The sequence below is a fragment of the Parambassis ranga genome, chromosome 6, assembly GCF_900634625.1.
Source record: "Parambassis ranga chromosome 6, fParRan2.1, whole genome shotgun sequence".
Classification (NCBI taxonomy): domain Eukaryota; kingdom Metazoa; phylum Chordata; class Actinopteri; family Ambassidae; genus Parambassis; species Parambassis ranga.
The window spans coordinates 10,032,565-10,055,487 of record NC_041027.1 but is presented as its reverse complement, the minus strand read 5'-3'; the positions used below and the strand labels follow the sequence as shown (position 1 = coordinate 10,055,487).

The 22,923-nt window shown below is 39.8% G+C and overlaps 3 protein-coding genes across 5 annotated transcripts; 1 reads left to right on the top strand and 2 right to left on the bottom strand.

Annotated features, from left to right (window-relative positions):
- The first annotated feature begins 319 nt into the window (after positions 1 to 319).
- LOC114437506 (interleukin-21 receptor) lies at positions 320 to 2,904 on the top strand. Its single transcript, XM_028408254.1, has 8 exons — positions 320 to 452; positions 622 to 736; positions 809 to 1,008; positions 1,086 to 1,243; positions 1,662 to 1,839; positions 1,930 to 2,035; positions 2,125 to 2,203; positions 2,272 to 2,904. The coding sequence occupies exons 1-8, from the start codon at positions 359 to 361 to the stop codon at positions 2,683 to 2,685; spliced, it is 1,344 nt and encodes a 447-aa protein (XP_028264055.1). The 5' UTR covers positions 320 to 358; the 3' UTR covers positions 2,686 to 2,904.
- Positions 2,905 to 2,910: 6 nt separating this feature from the next.
- Positions 2,911 to 7,500, bottom strand: ube2ib (ubiquitin-conjugating enzyme E2Ib). 2 transcript variants are annotated; one of them, XM_028408255.1, is made up of 7 exons: positions 7,345 to 7,500; positions 6,128 to 6,206; positions 5,924 to 6,007; positions 5,597 to 5,669; positions 5,054 to 5,163; positions 4,863 to 4,942; positions 2,911 to 3,707 (listed from the first exon to the last, which is right to left on the bottom strand). In XM_028408255.1, the coding sequence occupies exons 2-7, from the start codon at positions 6,191 to 6,193 to the stop codon at positions 3,644 to 3,646; spliced, it is 477 nt and encodes a 158-aa protein (XP_028264056.1). In that variant the 5' UTR covers positions 6,194 to 6,206; positions 7,345 to 7,500; the 3' UTR covers positions 2,911 to 3,643. The 2 variants fall into 2 exon arrangements, with proteins under 2 accessions (XP_028264056.1, XP_028264057.1); XM_028408256.1 differs by having other exon boundaries at positions 6,128 to 6,221; positions 7,345 to 7,494.
- A 2,367-nt stretch (positions 7,501 to 9,867) lies between these two features.
- Positions 9,868 to 22,053, bottom strand: kctd5b (potassium channel tetramerization domain containing 5b). Of its 2 annotated transcripts, XM_028407849.1 has the most exons (7): positions 21,690 to 22,053; positions 16,252 to 16,360; positions 15,944 to 16,035; positions 15,732 to 15,827; positions 15,430 to 15,534; positions 13,224 to 13,349; positions 9,868 to 11,238 (listed from the first exon to the last, which is right to left on the bottom strand). In XM_028407849.1, the coding sequence occupies exons 1-7, from the start codon at positions 21,909 to 21,911 to the stop codon at positions 11,209 to 11,211; spliced, it is 780 nt and encodes a 259-aa protein (XP_028263650.1). In that variant the 5' UTR covers positions 21,912 to 22,053; the 3' UTR covers positions 9,868 to 11,208. The 2 variants fall into 2 exon arrangements, with proteins under 2 accessions (XP_028263650.1, XP_028263651.1); XM_028407850.1 differs by lacking the exon at positions 15,430 to 15,534 and having other exon boundaries at positions 21,690 to 22,044.
- Positions 22,054 to 22,923: the final 870 nt, after the last annotated feature.

The window sequence follows — 22,923 nt, the reverse complement described above, 5'->3', positions numbered from 1 at the left end:
GCTTATCAGCTCAACAATCAATCAAAATGACTCACTGCAGTGCTGATATGACATGCAGCTTTGTGTCATTTATTAGGGTTATAAATAAAGAAATCTTATAAATACTTAAAGGATGCATTCACTGTGGAGCAACAAATAACTATGTAGAGGATAGTGTTTTATAGTTTATAGGTTTAAACTGCAGCAGTCGTCTCACACTTTCACTTACAGCTTAAAAACAGCACGTCCTCTCCCACCAATGACATGCGGGTGACTTGTACCTCCTCTCTCTGAGCCCACCCTAAAAAGTTTAGCAAGCATTTCACTGCAGCATGACAAGAATCTGAAGGCTGAGGTGAAGTCGACGCTGGCTGGTGTGATGGATCAATATCCTGCACTCAAGCTGGTGCTGCTGATCACATTTCTACTCAAGTCTACCAACGTCGTCTGGCTGCACGGGAATCCGATCACAGGTTATAACTCTAAAATGCATTTTAAGGATGTCTGGGAGTTCAGATTCTTCACTGATAACTGAATGATTCTTTAGTTACCGCAGAGAAGACGTTTGGCACAGATCAGCTTCTGTTACCAGTACTGAACTGGGTGCTGTACTTTAAATACAGTCCTTCCTGTGTTTTATAGAAGTGGATCATCATCTTCACTGTGTGACAAACTACCTAATGACCATCAACTGCTCCCTGAGCATCACTCCAGCAGAAAACTCGTCCTACTGGCTCACTTTCACAACATTTTTCTCGTGAGGCACTCACACTTGAGTTTCATGGTAATATGTGGGGTGTGTTTATTGATGCTTCTCTTCTCCTCACAGAGACGTGTATAAGTGTGTGCTAATGAGGACCAACAAGGGTTATTTCTGCTCCGTTTGGGCATCAGATGATCCGGATGGTGATCACTGCTCAGAAACATTTACAGACACAGATTCCTTTGATATCTCACTTTGCCACAACCAAAATGATGGGTCTGAAAACTGCCAGCATTTGGATGAAAAATATGAACCTTCAAAAAACAGTAAGCGACACAATGATTCTCTGTGTGCAGGGATGTGTGTGTGTATGTTCATGGCTTTTTTTTCTCTCCTCCATCAGTTACACCAAACCCACCATGCTGCCTCGCAGTCAGCCACAGCTCAGGTCAACAGCACTTCACCTGGAACAGCACGTACGAGTTATGCAGACATTTCAGCCGTATGCCTCACAACCTGCAGTATCAGCTCCATTTCTACAGAAGAGGAGATGAACAGAAGGTGAGTGTTTCAGCTCATGAATGGAAAACACTGGATGTGAAAAGGTTGAGACATTTATGATTGAATCATCTATATAGGAACAATAAATAGTTCCATCAGTGGTCATTGCGGCTGTCAGATCAGTGTGTGGTGACGATTTGAGGAAGATGAGAAACACCTGATTGGGTTTGTTGTGCAATTATATACTCAACAACACTCAAGAGTGTTTTTATTAAATGATCCATAATCAAGCGACATTGAAAAAGGGCTTTTAGGACTCTAACAAAACACAGATGTGCTGAAAATGTCAACCACAGCCAGGGTTAGAGAAAGACATGAGGGGCTGTGTAACAATAACCTGTTAAATGTACAATACCAGGGTGGCCCTGTCTGTTTTGCAGAACTAAATAAATATAATCCTACTGTATGTTTCCTGCAGGCAATGATAAAGAAAATTACCACAGACAGTAAGAACTACTCAGTGGATGATGAAATGTTTAAGCCCAACGGCGAATATGCAGCAAAAGTACGGTCCAGTCCTAACGGGGTTTCTTACAAAGGGGAGTGGAGCGCCTGGTCCCCTGAGATTCACTGGAGGACTCAGCCAACCATGAGTGGTGAGTGAGCCATAAAAGTGAAGAAGAGTGTCATCCTTTGCATCTCCTATTTTCAATATTTGCAACTGTGTCTGTTGTGTCCTCACGTAGAAGTCAGAAAAAAGCCATTCATTTCTGAACTGGGTAAGAAAGTGTTCATCCCTTTAATTGTGATATTGCTGCTCATCTCACTCCTCTGCTATGCTCCTATTAAAAGGTAAGCCTCCTCCAAGCCTACATTGTCAAATCCCTAAACACAAACACACACAAAAAAGGTGTTTACATTTCTTATACACACACACACAGGTGGAAACAAAGCGCCTTTATCCCAACTCCAGCTCCATATTTCCACACTCTGTACACCGACTGCCAAGGAGATTTCAAGGTAAGTTTAGCCTGTCAAATCCAACACCATTGTTATTATCATCTCATGTGCCATGACTGTGATTACAGAGCTGGGTTGTTACACAAGAAAACACGGCAGACATACTGAAAGCAGAGGAAACCCTCCAAATTGACACCCTGACAGAATGTGCTGAGGTCCAAGAGGAGGACCGTCCACCCCAGCTACACCCACAGCTGATGGAGGGCAGCGCATACAACAACGTGTTAACACCAGCGTGCAGCACGGCTCTCCTGGGCATCCCATACGCTGTGAGCACCATGGTTCAAGGAGGCTCAATGAAAAGTCTGAGCCTGAGCTGTCCGTCACTGAGCCCTACCGGAGACTCAGGGTGTTGGCTCTGCAGCGACACGTCCTTGGAGAAGGACACTCCCTGGTACTGCAACGAGTACTGCACCCTCAGCTCCTTCCAACAGGCTGCCTCGCTCCAAGCAGAGCAGCAGGGCAAGTCAACAACAGCATAAAATGACAATATTGTGTGAAGCGCATTTCACAACAACGCTCCAAAGGCTTTACTTTAAAGAAATTAGTTTTACAAGAGCTGTATAACTAATGTATAGCATTACACCTGCATATTTACTGTAGAAACTTACGCTTAAACTGTGTGAGACAAGTACTCTCCTATCGTGCCTGGTTTGCTTGAAGATGAACGTCATGTACGTTTAAGTCATAATAAAGAAAAAGCAGCATTTTGTAGAAAGTTTTATTATTAAGCCAACACATACATGAACAAAGCACCATATAACCTTGTAGTCTGATACAGAAGTAAGCCTACCTGCCTCAGTCACTGTGGCCATTTTTATTTATTCCATAGCAAACACTCTGAATAACAAAAAGACAGCCAAGGCAGCAGATTCTATCGTATATTACAGCATGCTGAATAGAAAACCTGGGAAAGAGAATTAGACAGAGCCATCTAGAGACACTAGTGAAATACAACAGTATAAAAGTGCCATTCATTATACAGCAGTTGAAATACTGACAATGAAATAAGCTAATTTTACATTAAATTTATGGAAAATAAAGAGGGCAAAAAAGGAACAGACCCTGTGAAAGAGCAAAATAAAACAAAGACATTTTCTTCCTTGAACATTGATGACAGCCAGCTTGCATGGAGTTGACGAAACTGGTACCGAGCTGTGTCCCTTGCACCACATAAGACAATTAATGTTTAAAAAGAAATAACTGGGGTGCTGAAACACCCATCCCCTCCCAGCATTATGCGCCAACCAGCGATTAAGAGCAAAAAAAAACAAAACAAAAAAAGATAGGTCATAGGAGAACGGATGGCACAGAATGTGTGGAGTTTAAATAGAGTCTTTAAGCAAGTCCCGATGTGAGAGGAGCACATTCATTGAGAGACTGAGCGGGGAGGTGATTCTTGTTAAACCCATTCCTTCTGCTGCTGTGGAGTCTTCACCCTTACGAGGGGGAGAATTTTTTGGCTTGTGCTCGAACTCTTTTTTCATATTCTACTCTGTTTTGGCTGGAAAAGCGTGAAAAAGAGTTATTTTTGAGGTACTAAGACCTATAATTAAAAGGTATTCATAAAATCAAATTATTTTTTGCAACAAATTCAAATTCAGGAATCCTTTTCTGGATTGTACAACCGAATACCGGTAAGACGATTTCAAACTTGTCTACCCAACTTATTTTTCAGGGACCACTATATATTCATCAATCAATAATATAGAATTCATAATTCTCATGTAGTAGCTAGAAACTACAAGCTTTGTAGAAGTCCGGACATTTTTGCAGTCCCCAGAAGAAAATCCATTATTTCACTAACCATGTCTGCTCAGTCACTTTCAATGAGGAAGTCACACCTAAAACCGGATCTTTTGATGGTGACGTACGTGAGCTGATTGTACACATCAAAGTGGACTAATGACATGTTTCGCTCTGTACCTCACGTCCCCAAACCAGGTTAGCTTTAGCTCTCACCCGCAGGATGTGTCATGCACATTCTAGGTGTTACAGTGCATTCTGTGACCAATGAAAGGCGAGTTCACCTTTGTGCATACGTCTGACGCATGTGTGGACAGTGTTTGTGTCATTACTCACTGCCAGAAGAGGGAGACAAAAGTATTAAAGCTTTTTAGGGTGGCCCAGTATGCAACTTTACAATCTGAAAGGTATTATGACAAGAGAAAGGATTCCTGAATTTTCCAGTCCACACACACACAAAACACTGACAGTAAATGTGAATTCATGAGTTCATGTTCTATAACTACCCATATCTCACACCCAAACACACTGAAAACAAGATCATCTGAACAGCCTGATGTCTCTGTGCACACCATGAATATATGATCATGCCAGGGAGGAAGGACTGTTTACAAATGACATGTACCATAAACAACCCTGCATGAGTTTATCTAAACCCGTTGCATTCAAGGTAACTGAAGTTTGTCTGGTTTTAGGACAACACTGTCTATAGCTGCTTGTGACTTCTAATGTTGGTTTTTTAAAAACAGGACATTTAAGAAGAGGTCACTGTAACTAATTATGAAAGATATAAAGAGCAGCCACTAAGTGTGAAACAACGCCTTATACTGTATAAGGGTGTCACATATCTTCATCAACTTTATATCAGTTTCATGTTTGTCAAAACAAAGTGATAGAATTAAACGTTACTCACCAGTAGATTGTGTAAGCCTCTGCTTGGGCTGGATCCTGGATATTTGGCTCATTTAGGAGTTCCTGGATACCTAATAGGATCTAAAAGGACGAATAAACCAACAAATCCAATTTATTTTTGGAAAATCAAATAGTTCGTTTATTATTGTTATTATTAATACACTTAAGAGATTATGTGGATGGTATTCAAACCTGCTTTATTGTGATGGCTGGTCTCCAGTCCTTGTCCTCCTCTAGAATAGATAGGCATACTGTGCCTGATGGATACACATTTGGATGGAAGAGTGGAGGCTCAAATTTACCTGAAACAAAATTAAAATGTGCACTTGTGTCACAGATCCATTAGAAATGCATACAAAATGAACAAAATCTACCAATGTCACCGGGCTTTCCCTAACAGTATATACTGACTAAAATGTTCCCTTGAAGGCAGCAGCTTGTGTTGTTCACACCACTTTAATGTCACATTCAGGCATCTCCACCAACTGTGTTGTTAGATTAGGCATCACAGTGCCCTGGGCCTGTGTGCGGACAACAGTGCATGGAATAAGAACTGCACCCTCGCCTTAATGTAGTTTAGTTATCACACTCAGGATAAAATGAAGTTGGGTTGTCAGCCTGTCATCTGCAGTGCATTTTAATTTAGGAAGATTCAATTGCTGAGGAAAGCCCTCTTCATACAGCTTGTCCAGTATTTCATTGGCCCTTTCATAATGAAATGCTACTGTTACTTACATTTTGGAGGTGAAGAAGGATAGTCATCCTTGAACAACATGCGCAGTTTGAACAGGCCTCCTTCCCATGGAGTCTGAAAAGACACCATCATTAGAACAAGAAGTTATGCAGATGTTTTTTAATGACTCTAAAAGCATATTATTCTACTTGATATTAATATTACAGCCCTAAAACTGGCTTAGGAATAATTACATCACCCACCAAATACACAGACAAACTTGGAAATCAAAGCTCAAAGCACATAAACAACTTTGTGAATCCGTTGTAGAAATGTTATGTCGTCTTATGAGCTGTAAAAATATGCACACAGATGAGGAAACACATTACCCCTTTCTTGCCAGGAATGGCACATTCCCAGTTCATGAGATTCATGGTTCCATCTGGATTTTTTGTTGGTACAGCAACAAATCCCTGGTTTGAAAAGGAGAATGAAACAACTAAGATTTCAGAGATCTGGACACAATACAATGAAAACCTCAAAGAGACATATCGTGAAACCATAACGAGTCAATTTCCTGAGACACTACTTACAAAAGGATGGTCCTTTCGCCATGCCTTGCGCTCCTGGGCAAGCCGGCTCAACGCAATGCCAGACATGATTTGCAGACTCCTGCAATCAAAGAGACTGACAATATTTTTCCTATTACCAAGGAAAACATCCTCTAGTCTCTGGTACTTTGACTCTGTTCATTTCATCATATAATAAACCTCTGAACAGCTCTACTAACAAACCCATTCAGACTTATTTACACCATTGGCATTAAATATACATTCCTCAAGTTTTCAAACAATCCTGAGTTGTGAAGAGTTTAATACACTTTATTGTGATTTGGACAAAGTCAAAGAGCCAATCTTCAGTACCAGATGCTGAAAACATTACAAACATGTGTACACAGTACAACAACACACACTGTTGTTGCTACTCCGCTTCGGTGCTAATTAGGACCTCCAATTAAGACGCTCCATTGGAATGCCTTAAGATCTCTATAGCAACGACGCAACTAGACATTAGCAATATCTTCTAACTCCCACTGCAGTGCCCAGCAACTTCATAGCAATACATTGCGTGTCCCAATGAAATGCTTAATGCGAATCGGGTTTCAACAGCCTTTAAAGTTAACGTTCATGAGTAGTGTTTATTCCGAATGTCTGAAATGCTAAAAGGGCTAGCTAAGTTAGCTGGCGATGATAACAGAAAATACGTTTGTTATCCTATAAACGTACGCGTTTTAAACAAGATAAACGACTATCATGAAACTAGTATTGACCCCCTATTTAGTTTAACGTCATTTAGCCTAACTGTACACTTGCTGTCAACGCAAATGTCAAACAACTGGCTATTTGATTAGCAAGCTAGCCGGTTAGCTTGATAAGCTAACTCATGTGCGCCAGAATCGTGCTATATCCCAACAGGCGCTGGCGCTGTTACCGTTTGACACGGCCTGATGCAGCACAAAAATGCGCAAATGCACTTGATTTGAAGACAATTTTCGGATGAGAGAAAAATCAACATTGCTTATCTTTAAACGGTTAATATTGCCCATTATGGAATAGGAAGCAGGAATATGTAATATCCTGCGGGAATAAACCATACCATAACCAACTAAAGAACAGAGACAAAGAACGCCAGAGCTAAAAGGCGCACATTTATGCATTGCCAAACTAGCGAAAATGGCGCAAACTGAAGCGGGTAAAATATCAGAATACACGACAAAATAAACATTTCAGTAATCAGGGTATACTCCTACCTTTCAGTATGGCTGCACTGGCTCTGGTAATTAGGCGAAATGAATTAATCGTGCTCAAATCCCGTTAAACCTTGTAAAGTTTCCCTCCTGAAAAACCACCCGCTCTGACTCAAGCCAGACACAGCGAGGTGAAACGGTCATCTGTCGATTACTTCCGTCTTTGCTTAAATACCCATAGGAAGAAGCGACTGCGGATTTATCTGTTAGCTGTATATGTCTCCACGAATATAGATGTAAACTATCCTAAATCAACGTACAATAGATCAGAGTTACTTTTTTATTGACTTTCAGCAGATGAGGAACGTGTTTAATACGTGACAAGCGGATTTTATGCTGTTGGTGAGGACGAGTGTTGTCGTTTTGTCCGCTATGGCTTGCTGTATACGATACCTGTTCAACAAACAAATGTCAGTTTTAAAAAGTGCTTGTACACGCACAATTAGGATGTTGGTATTTGTTTACAATTACTAAAATATCTAAAATAAAATAAATTAATGTTTGCGCATGTGCATCAGGAAGACGAGGGGTGCCCCATTCAAACAAGCACAGGCGGATTTCTATCTTGCCATATTAACTCTTTGGACAGACTACAGACCATTAAACCAAACGAGCGAACGCACAACTCAAAAGCACGCTAAAAGGTATGATTTAAAAAAAAGAATCGCGGTAAACCTGGCAAGATTATTGTATTTAACTAACATATTATCCAACACCGTTTGTCATAAGGGGTAAAAATAATTATTTTAAAAATAATCTCGTCCACTTTTAAACAGGCATCTTTCCAGGCTACTCAGCCACAGAAACGAGTTTTGAGGAAAGACCACCAGAGGTCGCTCTTTAACATAAATTATTATTTGTTGTCATTCCTCGTGCATTTATTGTTCATCACAGGTATCTGAGCTTTACAGTTATATTGATAATTCAATAACATATTTATACTGTAAAAATAGACTGAAAAACACACACACACAGATATAAATGACAACATTTTTATTGGGTTTACCATAAGCAAGGCCATATAGATCTATCCCCTTAACCCTCATACTTATGTTTGTACAGTTTTTTTTAAACATTGCATAAGATCATATAGAAGTGACCCATGTCGTGATATGAGAACCTTATTCGTTAATGTAATTGTTAGATTGAGGAAAAATGACACATTCATTCCCTCGGATTACAAGTTGTGATCAATCATGCATTACAGTGGTCTGTGGTTTATGACTTGAATGCAAAAAACAAACCGGGCACTTAAAGTATTTAGGCTACAGATTAAGATAAGTTTGTCCATCACATGAAAGATTATCAATGACAGATACTCAACCAGACAACCTGTTTATGAAGGGCATTAAATGTAACATAGCTGCTAAAGTAGAGGGATTTAACACCTCAGACCAGAGTTATCAAATGAGGTTACATTAGAACCAAGCAAATCAAAACACCACAACACTTTAAATTGCAGAAAAAGTCTTAAAAAAAAAAAAAAAAAAAAAAAAAAAAAGACTTAAAAATAAATCTTAGCTCTGAGCCAACGCAGGCAAGTTTCATTCTGTTAAAAAGTGGAGAGAGCTCTAAAGATTGTCTGCAACGCCAAGCACTGGCTGTTAGAAATGGATGGAGTGTCTTTAACATCAGTCAGCATGTCAGGAGTGATTATCAGCTAGTTGCCATTGGTGCTATCACACAAGTCTGACATAAGTTATCATGTGTGAGGGAGTGCAAGACAGTACACAACTGGAAGGCTTCAGAATACTATAGCAAATGTAAACATAGCCTAGCTCTGGCAGGAAATCCAGTCTACTTTGATTAAACCTCTTTGCAGATTTCAAATTTTGCACTTTAAAAGCCCTTGTGTGTGTGTTTCATATATGTGTGTATATTTCAAAAACATGCATCCATACTTGTTTTCCCCGACAATATAAAAACTGTTGTGTATACGTGTGAGTATATGGAGGTTTGGTGTCGTTAACAAGTCTATATGTACAAAGTGTGCCAGCATTAAGAAAAGTTTACTCATCCCTGACACTAAGATCGATGTGTAAAATACACATAAGACATTGGATTTTGGTCACTGGGAAAAAGGCAACACTAAATGATTATTTGTGAATGAAATATCCATCCTATCAAAACCACACATCAGACCTGAAAACAACTTTCTATTTAAAAAAAAAGAAAAAGAAAAAAGAAGTGTCTAAAATGCAGTATTTACATGAACATTACAGGCTGTAAGCAATGTGCACAGTGATTTCCACTGTAGTGCTTGTAATGCCGTGTACGAAATCTACACAATTCAAAATGCTAAGAATCTATCACACTGCAAGAAAAAGAAAGTTTTTAAATGTAACAGTCAACTTCATAGCCAGCCAGGTATATAGCTTTGTTATTGGTTATTTAAACATGTTCCAGGCATGTTCTCAGTGAAAGACACCGTGTTCAGCATCAGCTGTTACAACCCTAAGTCAGAAATCTCTTGAATCCTGTACAAACAATGCAAAACAAAAGTCAACATTGTCAAGATTTTCTTATTTTTTTTATAGATCCAGTATAAACCACTTTCATGTGAAGTCGTTCTCTATACAGTGTACAAAACGTGCAGTTTTCTTAAGAGTTAAATATTAATATTGAATTTGGGATTATTTACATGAAAACAAACAAACAAACAAAAATCCTCTTGATATGAACATAAAGTCCTTCACCACCGCCTTCAAACAGTTCCAGTCCCACGAACACCACAAATACTTCCCCCTCAAAGAAAAGATCCGAAACAAGATGTTCCCTCAAACGTACAAAATAAACCAGTTAACGATAACTCGGATGTCTGTGGCAGGAAAAAAACTTTTTTTTTTCCAGATATGAAAGAAGACATTGTCTGACACTGATGTTTAAAAACTGTTATCAATTTGATGTGTAACGAGTCTTTTTAAACACTTGATGTTTTCGTTAACAGTTAACTTCAGATTTATGAACATGAGGATGTCTCAAGCTAAATTATTAATTCAGAAAAATGTATGAGGGATTAAGTTTAACTTTAGAGATCTATTCCTAATCTCTGTATTACTCTATATATTACTTAATCCCAATGACCAAATCTGTGGATAGTTGGATTACCAAGGGTACACACACCATATTTTAATTCTTAAAAACAAATTTTTTGTTAAAATATATTGACTTAGTGTTAAAATTGAACTTTCATACGTCTGTTCATTACCAATAAAAGCCCTCTTAAATGCCCCTTCACCTACACAGTGTTTTTTCCCCCTCATACTCTGTCAATAGACATTTGATAAAATGTTTTTTGAAGTTGGATCCTCATGATCACAAATCTCAGTAAAACTGACATATTGGTTTTTGGGTGAATTTTATATTTAATAGTGTGACTCCTAAACATACACTAAATAAATACACCATTCCCTTCTTAACATCTCTAAATGATGATTTTATGTTTGATACTTTGTGTTATAAAGACCATACTGATCCCTTACCAGACCCTTGAGTTGTAAGATATAAGAATTAACTCAATAGATGACCCTGAGTGAATCATTGGCCTTATATGATCACGGCCACATTTTATAGCATGAAACATTTGTAGATTACAATTCCTTACTTTCAGTTAGAAAAAAACCCCAAAACATTTGCCGCTAATTTAAAAAGGTCCAGTTCAAATGTAGAGGCACAAATTGTCAGTAAACAGACTTATTTACATCAAGAAATAAAACCTAAAGTGGAGGGAAAACACAAAATAAAGCCCCCCCCCCCCTTTTTTTAATTTTTATTTTTTTTTTTTAAATCTCCATTGTGCCATACGTTCTTCCACAAAGATGATATGTTTGCATCATAACACCTGGAGCTCATAATACTGAGTCCGTTTCACATCCGAGAGCCCCTCTCCTGAAGAATCTGCAGAGAAAAGCGGGAAAAAAAGGTTTCAACGTTTTTTTTTTTGTAGATGAGACTTTACAGAAAGAAACTTTAGAGAACACTTTGTTAGCAGACACCTACTGGTTTGTATTTTTAGTCCAAGAAGTGTTGATGTTTGAGTGGCCTTTGGTCGCATGCAAGTAAACAGTCAATATAAAGCACGAAAAAACCCGAACATTTTTTGCTAGCAAGCGAGCTAACGGGTAGCATCTGACAAGCAAATACCTTCGCACAAAGCTGTTTTCGTGGTCCTAAAATGTTACATTGCGTTTTACGCAGCATAAAAAGTACCCACGCACAGTAAAGTCTGAAAATTCTCTGACTCTAATCAATATTACATATAGGAGATGATGAAGTCATTCTGATAGAATTTTCCCCCGATCCCGATTATCTTACTGACTGATTGACAGTTAACATCGCAGTGTTTGAAGTTCTATTTTAGGGGAAAAAAATAAGCATCCAAGCTCTACTACATCCTACTACATTTGACACTGAAATGTCAAAGGGAGTATGTTAACCCACTCTTCTATTTCAATGTCATTCTTGGGGGGAATGAGTCACAACCTAGCAGCTGATGATTCAGCATGCCCTGCATTAACCAAGCCTATGAGCATGTCAGTAATTACAAGGGTCTCTACCAAATGGCACTCTTTTCATCTGCTTTCAAAGAGAGCTTCATGTGCAACTAGGCATCCAGTCTCAGCACAGGAGCCATCTGGCTTTTGATTTAACCTTGGCTTGCAGACTTCACGAGTCCAAAGCCGATTTTCAACCTGGGTTCTATCGTGTTAATTTGGTTCAAGTATGTCACATTAGCTGTTGCCGTCTTTGAAAACAAATGTGAGGGGAAAAAAAAAAAAGAGCAGAAAGCGTTAATGGAAATGTATTAGGAGGAAGGACAAACCAAAGGGGTGTGGTGGGTGACTACGAGCAGTTGAGCGCTCACCAGTGAGTCATAAGTGCTCAACCCTAATCAGAGTCATTCATTTCATAATCCGTCTCTTCGTCCTCGCTCTGAGCAACATGCAGCATGCAGACAGCACAGAAGAAGACAAGAAAGGCATGTCGTAAAATAATGGAAATGAATGAAGGTGTAAAAAGTGGGAAGGGAAAAACAATGAGAAAAATAAAACTAATGGATTATGTTCACATGGGATTAACATTAGTAACTAAATAAAGGACTATGAACCAAACATTTATTATCCAAGGACCCCTCTCCCTTTCAAGCTCTGTTCTGTTGTTACACATGTTTGTATTTCAAATCCTTTCACTGCAGGATTCTGCCCCTCAGTTTGAACAGAAATCACACGGGTTCGGATTTAGGGTCCTTGGAAAGAATCACAATTAAAGCTCTATCCACATTTGCTTCACAGATGCAGGGGACGTGTGTAACTGATTTATAAATAAGCAAAATTAAATCATAATAATGTGCTTCTTCACACAAGTTAATTGGAATTTACCTCCTCAGGGTGTACCGTATCACTCAGAAAATGTTAGACCTCACCAATCTGCAGACCTGTGCTCTCTTAATGCTCCCAGCATGGACTACACTGTTTAGACTTTAGGTCGAATCTAAGATGATAGAAACTTTAACAGTGGGTCGATTCAGCTGGAAACATGTTTGTGTGGTGTAAAGGTAAACAAAGGTCTGTTTATGCCTGAATCTAAACAGCAGAGCATTGCAGCGGTTATTAAAGTGTCAAATTCCATTGCTTTAGACTGATTACGGTCTTTTCTCTGCCTGCTCTCGGTTATTCGATGCACTCTCTTTTCACTGAAGGTCTAAATATTCACAATGTGCTCCTTCATAGGGTTTTCTCATCAATAAACTAGAGGCACTTTCAGTCTCCTGGTGACATGTTCATAAATGCAACACATTTGAAACATCCAGCACAGGCCATCTTTCACCCATGTTTGCAGTGGATAGACTTTCAACAAGCCTTTCCACACACTCGTACACTTACCTTAGCCTTCTCACTGGGCTCACTGTTTGTCCCGTATGATTGATTGTGCAGTTCCTTGGAGACTACACACAGGAACTCGGCTTGGTCTTCGTTTCCGTAGTTGTAAGAGGAGCCAATGCTGACCAGCTACAGAGACATGAAAGCAGTGTACAGAGCAAGAATTAGCATTAGACTGATGAATGAGCCTTAAAAACTGGGTCACATTTGATGCAAAAACAAAAGTAAGGGTATCTTAATGTAAAACTACACCATATACCTGGAGACTACGAGGTCCTGCAACTTAAATTTAAGCCATATCTGTTTCTTATGAAGAGCACTTTGAACAAAACATGCCAAGTAGTTCTCACTTTTGAGATTAGTTACCTTGTATTAATTGCCTGCATTAGACACATAGTGTAGCAGAAAGCAATAAAATGTGAGGCTGGGTGGGGGTGAGACAACAAATCTCTGGTTAGATTAGAACCTACGATTCTTTGGTTGCGCAATTATATGGTACACAAAACACAGGGTGTGCTATATTAAAAGTTAAATTAGAAAGGTAGACAGAGCTTCTAAAAATCATAGGCTGCATTGAAATGTGTAAGTAACTACATTTATAAAAACTGTATCATCAGGACCTACAGACATGGAAGCAAAAATAAAAATTAACGGAGTGTAAACAAAAAACTGAGGTAAAGAAGCAGTTCCACAAAAACAAAATAATCAGTGGTCCACATAAATAAAGAACTGAGGAGTCAAAGAAAAGGATGATCAGCAGATAGTGAAGTGCAGGGAATTGACCACAGGAAGCAAACATGCTGGTTGAAAAAAATCAATGAGGAAGGGTGGATCTAACTTGACCAGGTTTGTTTAAACTTAGGCGTTAGAAACTAAAGTACTTCCTAAAAAGCAAACGGAGCAAAAGCAAACACTCAGATTCATATCAACTTTTACACCTGTTCACTCAATATTTCATTGTTTTTAACCTAATGTAGAGAGCATATGTCAAACTAATAATATCAGGAAGGCTTCCATTGAGCTACGTACATTCTTTAGTGTTTCGAGTCAGCTACAATGGTTTATTAAGGATTTAACCATGAAACTGGGTCAATTCAGCCAAATGAAAACTGACGCTCCTTCCAGCAAAAGCAGGTTACCTTTCAAAATTTAACAAGTGTCGTGAAAAAGAAATCTATAAATGACACCAAATATATCTGAAAAACAAAAGGCAGTAATTTCTGTTTCCTGTTTTCATAAGTCTTACAAAAAGGACACAAGAGGACAAATAAAGGGACGACGTTAACGAAAAACAGCATGTAAATATTGACAATGATGAGAATCCTGAATAACTGCTATTGAATATTGTGTGTGTGTTTGTACTGCAGGCTACATGTATGCGGCCTGTACCCAGGTGTGCATGTTCAGACATGCATCGCCTCATTAGTCACTGCTGCCAGAGACATGTTGTTGTTAAGCTCTAACAGGAAGCATCAACGCAGCAAAAGCTACCAAATCATCTTAACTAGCTACACTTGACTGCACTTAAAGACTCAACATGCACCACATCCTTTGACTTCCAGTGTAAAATATAGTTTCTTATCATCTTTAAGACAGTTGTCCGTAAGTAAAGCTCTTCTAAATGACTCTCCTGGGTTGATGTGTGAGCTTTACACTCCACATCAGGAGTGTTTCTAGGAGTTTCCCCATCTGACCTGTGTAAGGAGATTAGTGGGATTTCAGCTCTGATGGGAGATCTAGTGATCCCACATTGCAGAGATTCAATCACACATAATACACACACCCAGCGCCCAAACGTACAAATACTCTCGCAGTTTCTGCTGAACACAGTGTTCATCTATTTCTCTTACAATGTACATTACCTGCTGAGAAGAAAAGCAACATTTCACCTCTAAACAACCAGCACCCCAGAAAACAGTGACAACATTAAAGCGAACAGAGAAAGCTGCTTGACAGGCTTACAAACTGTGAATGCAGTATGAACAGAAAATAATAAATAAAAAAATCACAGACAAAAACAAGATGGCAGGTTGTCTAAGCCTCACTGGTGAGCAAGCAGTACAAATGAACACTGAAAGGAATCAACTCAAAAAAAATAACCAACAGCTATGTGTCTACTTGGGACAAACATAGACCAACGGGGTGTGTGTATGGACAACATGGGGACCATGCAGTGACCAGCCCGTGGACAGAAATTTGTGGGACACACCTCTCCGCTGTTGTTTGGCAAAGCAGACTCCTCTCCCTTCACCTCCCTTGACACAATCAGCAGAAACTCTGACTGGTGGGCCCGCCCGTAACCTATACTGACAAGCTGCAACAACCAATCAGAGCACAGAAGGGATGCCCGGATCATGTATGCGGATATTGAGAAAGATGTGATTTGCTGTTTGGCTTTTTAGCCATTTCCAATATTGAGAATTGGACTTTCTGGGTCAACGTGAGCATAGCGGGGTGGGTGAAGCACATGAAAGGAGGATTGCTGCTGTGATCCTGTGGGAGGAGATTTACCTGTTCAAACTTCCAGCCGTCAGACATGGTAGACACCATTTGAGTGAGCTCCTCTTCCTGGCACTGCAGCACCCTGTACACATGCTTGACTGGAACCTGAAAAAAAATGGCACATTAATTAAACTTTGATTTATTTAGTCAATAGGAATGCCAGATTTAGTTTTTTTTTCTTTTAAGATCTGAACGTCCCAGAACAACATATGCTGTGATACCTGTGATATTTTGCAGTCGCGTTCCCTGATCTTGTCCTTGATGAGCTTTATTAAGGATGTGATGTTGTAGAATTCAGCTTCTTCTAACACACCTAAATCAGGGAATAAAAGCAGTTTTGTCAGGCAATGTTGTACGTATCTAACGCAAAGTCTATTTAACTCATCTTCATATATTTCTGTTACATTTGTTTTGTTAGCAGTGCTTTAATGCTACATGCACCTTTCCATAAGATGAAAGAAGAAGCAGGTGCTGGCATATTGTGGCTACTAAAATCCTTAAGCACATTTGTTTACAATGAGCTTATTACCTTCCTCTGCCAGGTCCCTGTTGAGCACCAGTTTGCCATGCCTCAAGTAGTTCAGCACTGGCCCAAAGTATGTGGGGTCTCTGTCTATGAGATAGGCACCAGTTTCATCCTAAAAAGCAAAAAGTAGGTTGAGATTAATAGACATGTACAGTATTGAACCCGCACCAAGAAAACACATCCCAAAATGGCACTGCCCACCGTATCAATGAGCAGGCATATACTTTAATCGAAACATAATCTGGGTGTAAAATAAAGCCCACAGCGCCTCAGTAACCAAAACTTAAGGAATGAGAATGACGAGGTCGGCTCCTATGCTGATCATCCCTACATGTTTCAGGATGTGCACAGAGAGTCACACATAACTGCTTTGGGATATCACTTCTCTATTCCCATAGGCCTTGGGTTTGATCCTGATTCTTTCACAACCGCTGGGTATTCCCCTATTTCTGTAAGTACTGTGATTAGACCGCTTTTGTCTCATGAGGGAAGAGAAGGCTAAAACAATTAGAGCAGAACAGAAAAAGATTTGGAACAGGCGACTGAATCCACCGAGGGACCAAGAGAAAGCACCTTGGCTTACAACCAACAATTAGCCTAGTGTATTTCTGTGTGTTAATGGCCAGTTAACACACAGAAAATACAGAGTCAATTCATCCAGCTGACCAACACCAGTTTACATCCAAGTTGCTTAACACAGTGTGACATTTAGTGAGTCAAACGTGCATGACATTTAGTAAGATACTCTGTGCAGAGGAAAGGCCTCGAGTAAATTTCGTACTAATCCTCATATGCTACAGGATGTTTGACTTTGCTTCAGTATGGCTTCAGGAGCAATCTTGGCAAATTAGCGACATTGGCTGTTGCTGCAACTTGTGTCATGATTTGCCCAAGAACACAGGAAAACTGTCATGCACTTCAGGCCATGATCAAAACCACACACAGCCAAGCCTTCACCAAGAGACACACGTACGTTCTTAGTTGGCTTCATTGTCCAGAGATGGATTCAGCTCAAAACCCATTAATCTTTCCAATAATGAGAAAGTGTCCCTGTGCATTTTCCTTTGTAATGAATCTCTGAGCCCTCCTGGTTGGCTGACCTCTTTTCTTTGGCAAAAATATATCCAGAGCCCAGTAGAGCTCTATTCTGGTCTCAATGCCCTGTGTCATTTTCTTACACTTTCATAGTTTTAAGGAGTTCAAACACAAGTACGGGTGGGCCTGTGTGGTGGATACAGGCATGGCCAAACTATGCAAGTCAACCTTGTACATGACAGACCACATTACATAGAAAGTAAAACATCTTATTTATATTATTTATTCCTCTGCACAGCCTGCAGCCACAAAGGTTGTTTGTTTTTGTAAAAGCACTCCCTGTCTGGAACAACAAAATTTTAATTGGATGTGACACACTATAAGATATGCCCAGTATTGTTTCTCAGAAGACAACTGGGCATTTCTTAGTAAGAAACATATGAGAGAACACAAAATAAATTACAGCTGAATTCCATTTAGTGCTTTGGTTCCAGGTTTCCTGGTATCTCTGTTACTTTAGTAAACCTGAGTGACATCATGTTGGCAACACCTGTGTTCATCCTACTGAGCAACTTAAAACCTCTGACATGACACCTCTGTAAACTTTCTGTATTATGAAGTTTGTTGCATGTAACCCCTCTAGCTCTGGTTTGGGGGTCTCCTTTGGGTGAACATGTACTTGGGGAAACAATGACCCAGTTGGGGGCCCCTGATGCATGTACACAAAGATGACAGTGTATTTAATTAAAAACAAAAGGCTGTGTCTCTGGGGGCCCAGGCTGGGGAGCACTGGGCAACAAACAGTAGGGTGGGGACAGTGAGGGAGCAAAAGGATGGCTGCTGATGAGATATACTGTAGGCTGGCAGGAGCAGAGGTGCAGAGACGATGGTGCAAAAATATTAATTTATAAAGAAGACAAACTTGCTTTTAATTACTATTTTTTTAAAACCTGTACAAAAAAAAAACAAGATTCCGAATTTAAAAGAAAAAAAACAGCAAAACTCGATCATATCTTGTATTTTTTTTTAATTAAAACACTTAATCTACATGGGAATGTCCGCTTAGACCAAAGAGATAATAAATACACTCACAAGTGTCATCCCCGCCTACAACAACCGCCAGAAATAAGTCTACTTCAAGGTCTATGTCAGGCCAGCTATGTGGTGTTTTGGCCTTGCAAAAACATTAATATTGCAAACTTCTTTATACAGCAACCAGATCCAGGCGAAAGCAGGCTATAGAAGATTCAAACTACAGACATGTTTAAATATAAGTAAACACAAACCAATTTAGAAGGGTGGGCTTCTTATCACAGGACAAATGTAGTGCATGAACCTTATCATTCTACACACACACAGACACACAATACATATCCTCCCACAGGAAATACCACAATGACCCACCCTTTAAGCACACGACGTCCAATATGGCTGTCTGCAGACACATTTACACTTACAGAAAGACAATCCATCAACAACAACAACAGACTATTTTTGTCTCTCGGTTGCTAACTTTAAAGTGTTATTCAAGACATTATTAAACACTGCCCTGCTTTTGTACGTCAAAAGCAAAACACAGCTTAAAGTCGTTGCAGTAGATCAATCTTCTCAATCACATGACTGGAGCTACTTATCCAAGTGGAAGTCTGATAGTTGTAGAGTAGGAGCCTGGAGTCCCTCTGGAGTACAAGCAGTAATGGCATCAACTAGGCTTCCATCTTTTAAATAATACACACATCACACTGAGGCTATATTACGTGGATCTCTCTCCTATTTTCAAAATATTTAACACTTTAAAGTTATAACCTTTCACCAAGGCTATGGATGAACTGCTTGCCTTTTGAACATTTTGAATTCTGCAAGGCAACACTGTTAGTGGATATTTGCAGAACAATATATGGGCTGAGGTGTGTGTCAGCACTAAATGAGCAGCTCCTTTTAAGTCCCCTAAAAGCTTTGCTGCCATGATGAGAGGCACTTAAGTAAGCTTCGCATTCATGATGGCAAACTATGAAATCATTGCAACCTGGAGATTTTCCGGGGCAGGCCAAAAATATGCATGAGAAGTGAGCAAATCTAAAATCTTACTAATAAACAGGGCAATGTTGAATTGTAGGTACCCTTTACTTTGGGATTTAATTTGCATTTGACTGAGAAAAGGTGATAAATCTGACTTGAGCCAAACCTACGTAATGTGTCAATAGTGCTATGCAGTGTCCTGTTGTGCACTTACTGCAAGAAGACAGTGCAGGAGGAGACGATGGGGCCGTTAAATATTTAAGTCGCCTCCCACAGTGTGCTCAAGCATGATGTACAATCCGAAACTGGCATTAAATACGACCACATTTCTCTCACACATGCTGCAGAGAGAACTTCTCGAGGCAGCAAATGGATATGAATATGAAAAGAATAAGATCTCAAAGGAACAAGAATCCTTTGTGATGGGCTGCTTGAAAAATTGATGCAGCTCTCAAAGCAAGAAAACTACTTGAGTGGTCCTGAGCTGAGTAGTTTGAGAGCAGGAGTCGGAGATGCCTGTGAAGTGCATCTCTCAGCTCAGCTTGACAGGAATACCTGCTTGCAAACGAGCAGAAAGGGTTAGCTAGTAACATAACAATGATTTGTCAATGTGGCATAAACTATTTCAAACAAAGATTTATGAATACAAGCCTGTCAGCTGGGATGACCGTGCATGTGACAGCACTTCCTCCACTTTCTCTCTGGTCTACCCCAATGTGCAAAACAAGCTCCAGTCAACAACATGAATAATGCAGTTCTCCTCAAGAGTCCTGCTGAAGCACGTCAGCCTGCGTGACTGAGAACTGAACCACTCATTTCCTTGGCTGGGGAACACAATACTGCATTCGTCCAAAAACAGAGCTCCTTACTGATCTGTCCATTTGTGTCACAAGCTTGGTTGTGTGCGATACAAACCAACCCCCCCCCCCTCCCCCAAAAAATGTCCTCCTTGACTCAGTTGCACATAGTTTACAACATCAGTTAGAAGAATCTCCAGTAATAACCTGCCCATGGGTGGAGTTTTCCTAAACCAGATAGCATGGAGGAGAACTGCAGCTATGGCTTGAGAGTGTGATACACACTTAAGACATGGGATTGAAGTGGACTGATCCGTTGCTCATGGAGGATAAACTGACAAAAAAGCAAGCTGATTATTCAGAGATTAAGATATTTGCATGAAAATACGAGATGAGCCACAGACTCAGCTTAGCATAAAGGGGGGGGCAGGGTGAAGATTAAAACGTTGAAGTAGATGAAAACAATGAATAATGGGGCAGAAAAATGAACAGAAAAACAAGAGCACAATACACTGTGGATACAGACAGTAATACATTGTGCTTGACAGTGCTGGAAGGCCTCTAAGCACATGCACTCCGCTGTTAAAATGGGCAGATGGACAAACAGAGAGAAGCCTACTTCTGGAGCAATGGGGTCATTCAGGGAAATGAGTGACTTTATCCTAAGCTCTCAGTTGTCAGCAGTACCTCACCCTACCTGGCAATGCCTTATATACTCATGGGATTCTCACCAAGAGCAAACAACTTACTGGACAAGCCTCAGAATGACTGGAGAGGGAGGGACAACAAATATTTGATGCACATATTCTTATATTTGCACGCACATTAGAACACAAACAAGACAATCTTAAACATTACAGTCACTAGGGAAGTGAGAACTGGAACAAAATTGTACTATTGGTTATAATTTAGTTTGAGATTTGCATATATATCACTAAGCAAAACTATTTTAATGGCAAATTTAAGAAGTTTGTTTAATGCGTTCTACAAAATGAGGGCGTAATCGATCCCAAAGATTAGAATAACTGTTTACTACCATGCCTAAAATGAAACACATCACCTCACACTGAGATCAATACAAAAATCTGTTTTTCAAAACAACCAGTTCCAAGGGAAGAAACTAGGTTTTTGTAAAGTGTTACTATTTGACACCTCGATAAGTGCAACGCAATGCATCGGCCTCAGATGGGGGAAAGTTTCCAACTACTGTGGCGACTTGATATTTTCAAAGGAAAAGCTGAAAACTGAAAAAAAACATTCCCCATTTTAACGATAAATAATTTAAATGGCATGCTTTATAAATACAGAAGCAGGGTAGCAGTGAGATCGTAAGTCATGTGGTGACTGTCGGAATCTAGCTAGCTTAGCGGGCTAATGCTAGCTAGCTTCAAAAATTCGAGTTAGCACCAACTATTAGAATAAAGACAGATTTTCACAGCGCTGGTGGTCACGGGAAACAACCATATAAGTAGTCACCCAAAATTCCTTTATAATGCCGTATGTAAAAATAAGCATATTTGGTGAAAAATGAATGAACCAATTGAGCTCATAACTACACTGCGATCTAGTTCAACTAGCATTAGCATTTACCTTGTCGGAGTCGAGCTCGGGGTCAGCTTGGCTCAGTCTGTACAGAAATGATTTTGGATCTCGACAGAGCGTCTGTCTCGTTGTTAAAAAATACGTCCCGCCAACATTTAGTCGAATCCATTTCGATGCCCCGACGCCGGCTGAAGCGTTTCTTTCCGCCGGAGAATGGCTCAAACATCTCCGATGAACGGAGCCGCTTGTCTCGGTGCTGTTCTCTGCCATCCCTCTCCTCGCCTCCTCCGCCCTCGCCTCGGCTCTGACTGTGCGGTTGACAGGAAATATCGAAGCTGCAGCCACTAACTTGGGGAGTCCACGATTTATGCAAAGCGGAGCTGCCAGCTCCTCAGCCACTCCTACCAAACCTCTCCACCAACAGTGAGAGACACTTGCATAAATTATTCCAGAGAGGAAGCCCTTCCCAGTTTCAACTACTGACGCTCCAATATGGAGACCTCCTGATAAATGACTCTTGAAACTGCACATATAACACAACTGTATTCTCCTGTAATGCTTGCAACAAATTAATTGTCACCACACCAAACACTGACATTGGGCCGGAACTTTATTTACATGCTGCAAAACGTGAGATGCCATTGTCACTGAACGCTGCTGCTTTTGACTGTTTCCACCAGTGAGAAGGTTTAACAGAAGACAGGACACATGGCTTTATTTGTATGCCTAAATCCCTACATGCTTTAATTACTGGACTACCAAGCATTAAGTGGAAAATTCATCATTCAACATCTACTGACCTAGCGCACAAATAATCAGAGAGAGAATGAACAGATTCATTAAATTATCAGAATATGATTAAATCACTGAGCAAATAGAAAATGTATGATATAGTAAGAAAAAAGCTGTAAAATATTATAGTTTACAATAATTATTCACATTCAAAGGCTTTACATCTCAATACATACACAACATGGCCCCTGAACATGACTTCAATCCAAATATGATTCATATATTAGAATTTAAATAACACAGAATGAACTATAGGCTAAACAATAGCCATCAAATAACCTTATACAAGAATAAAAATACAAAAACTGTATCCTAATATCATTGCATTACTTGCTTCAGATTTTAATAATACATCATCTGTACATCACAGTTCTAGTCAGTTACAAGTCAGGTAGAGTTTTCCATACACCGTGTAACCGACTGCCATCCACTTGATTCAAACAAATTTTTTCCGAACTAAAGAAAAACACTTCTCTAGCGTTTCCTCGAC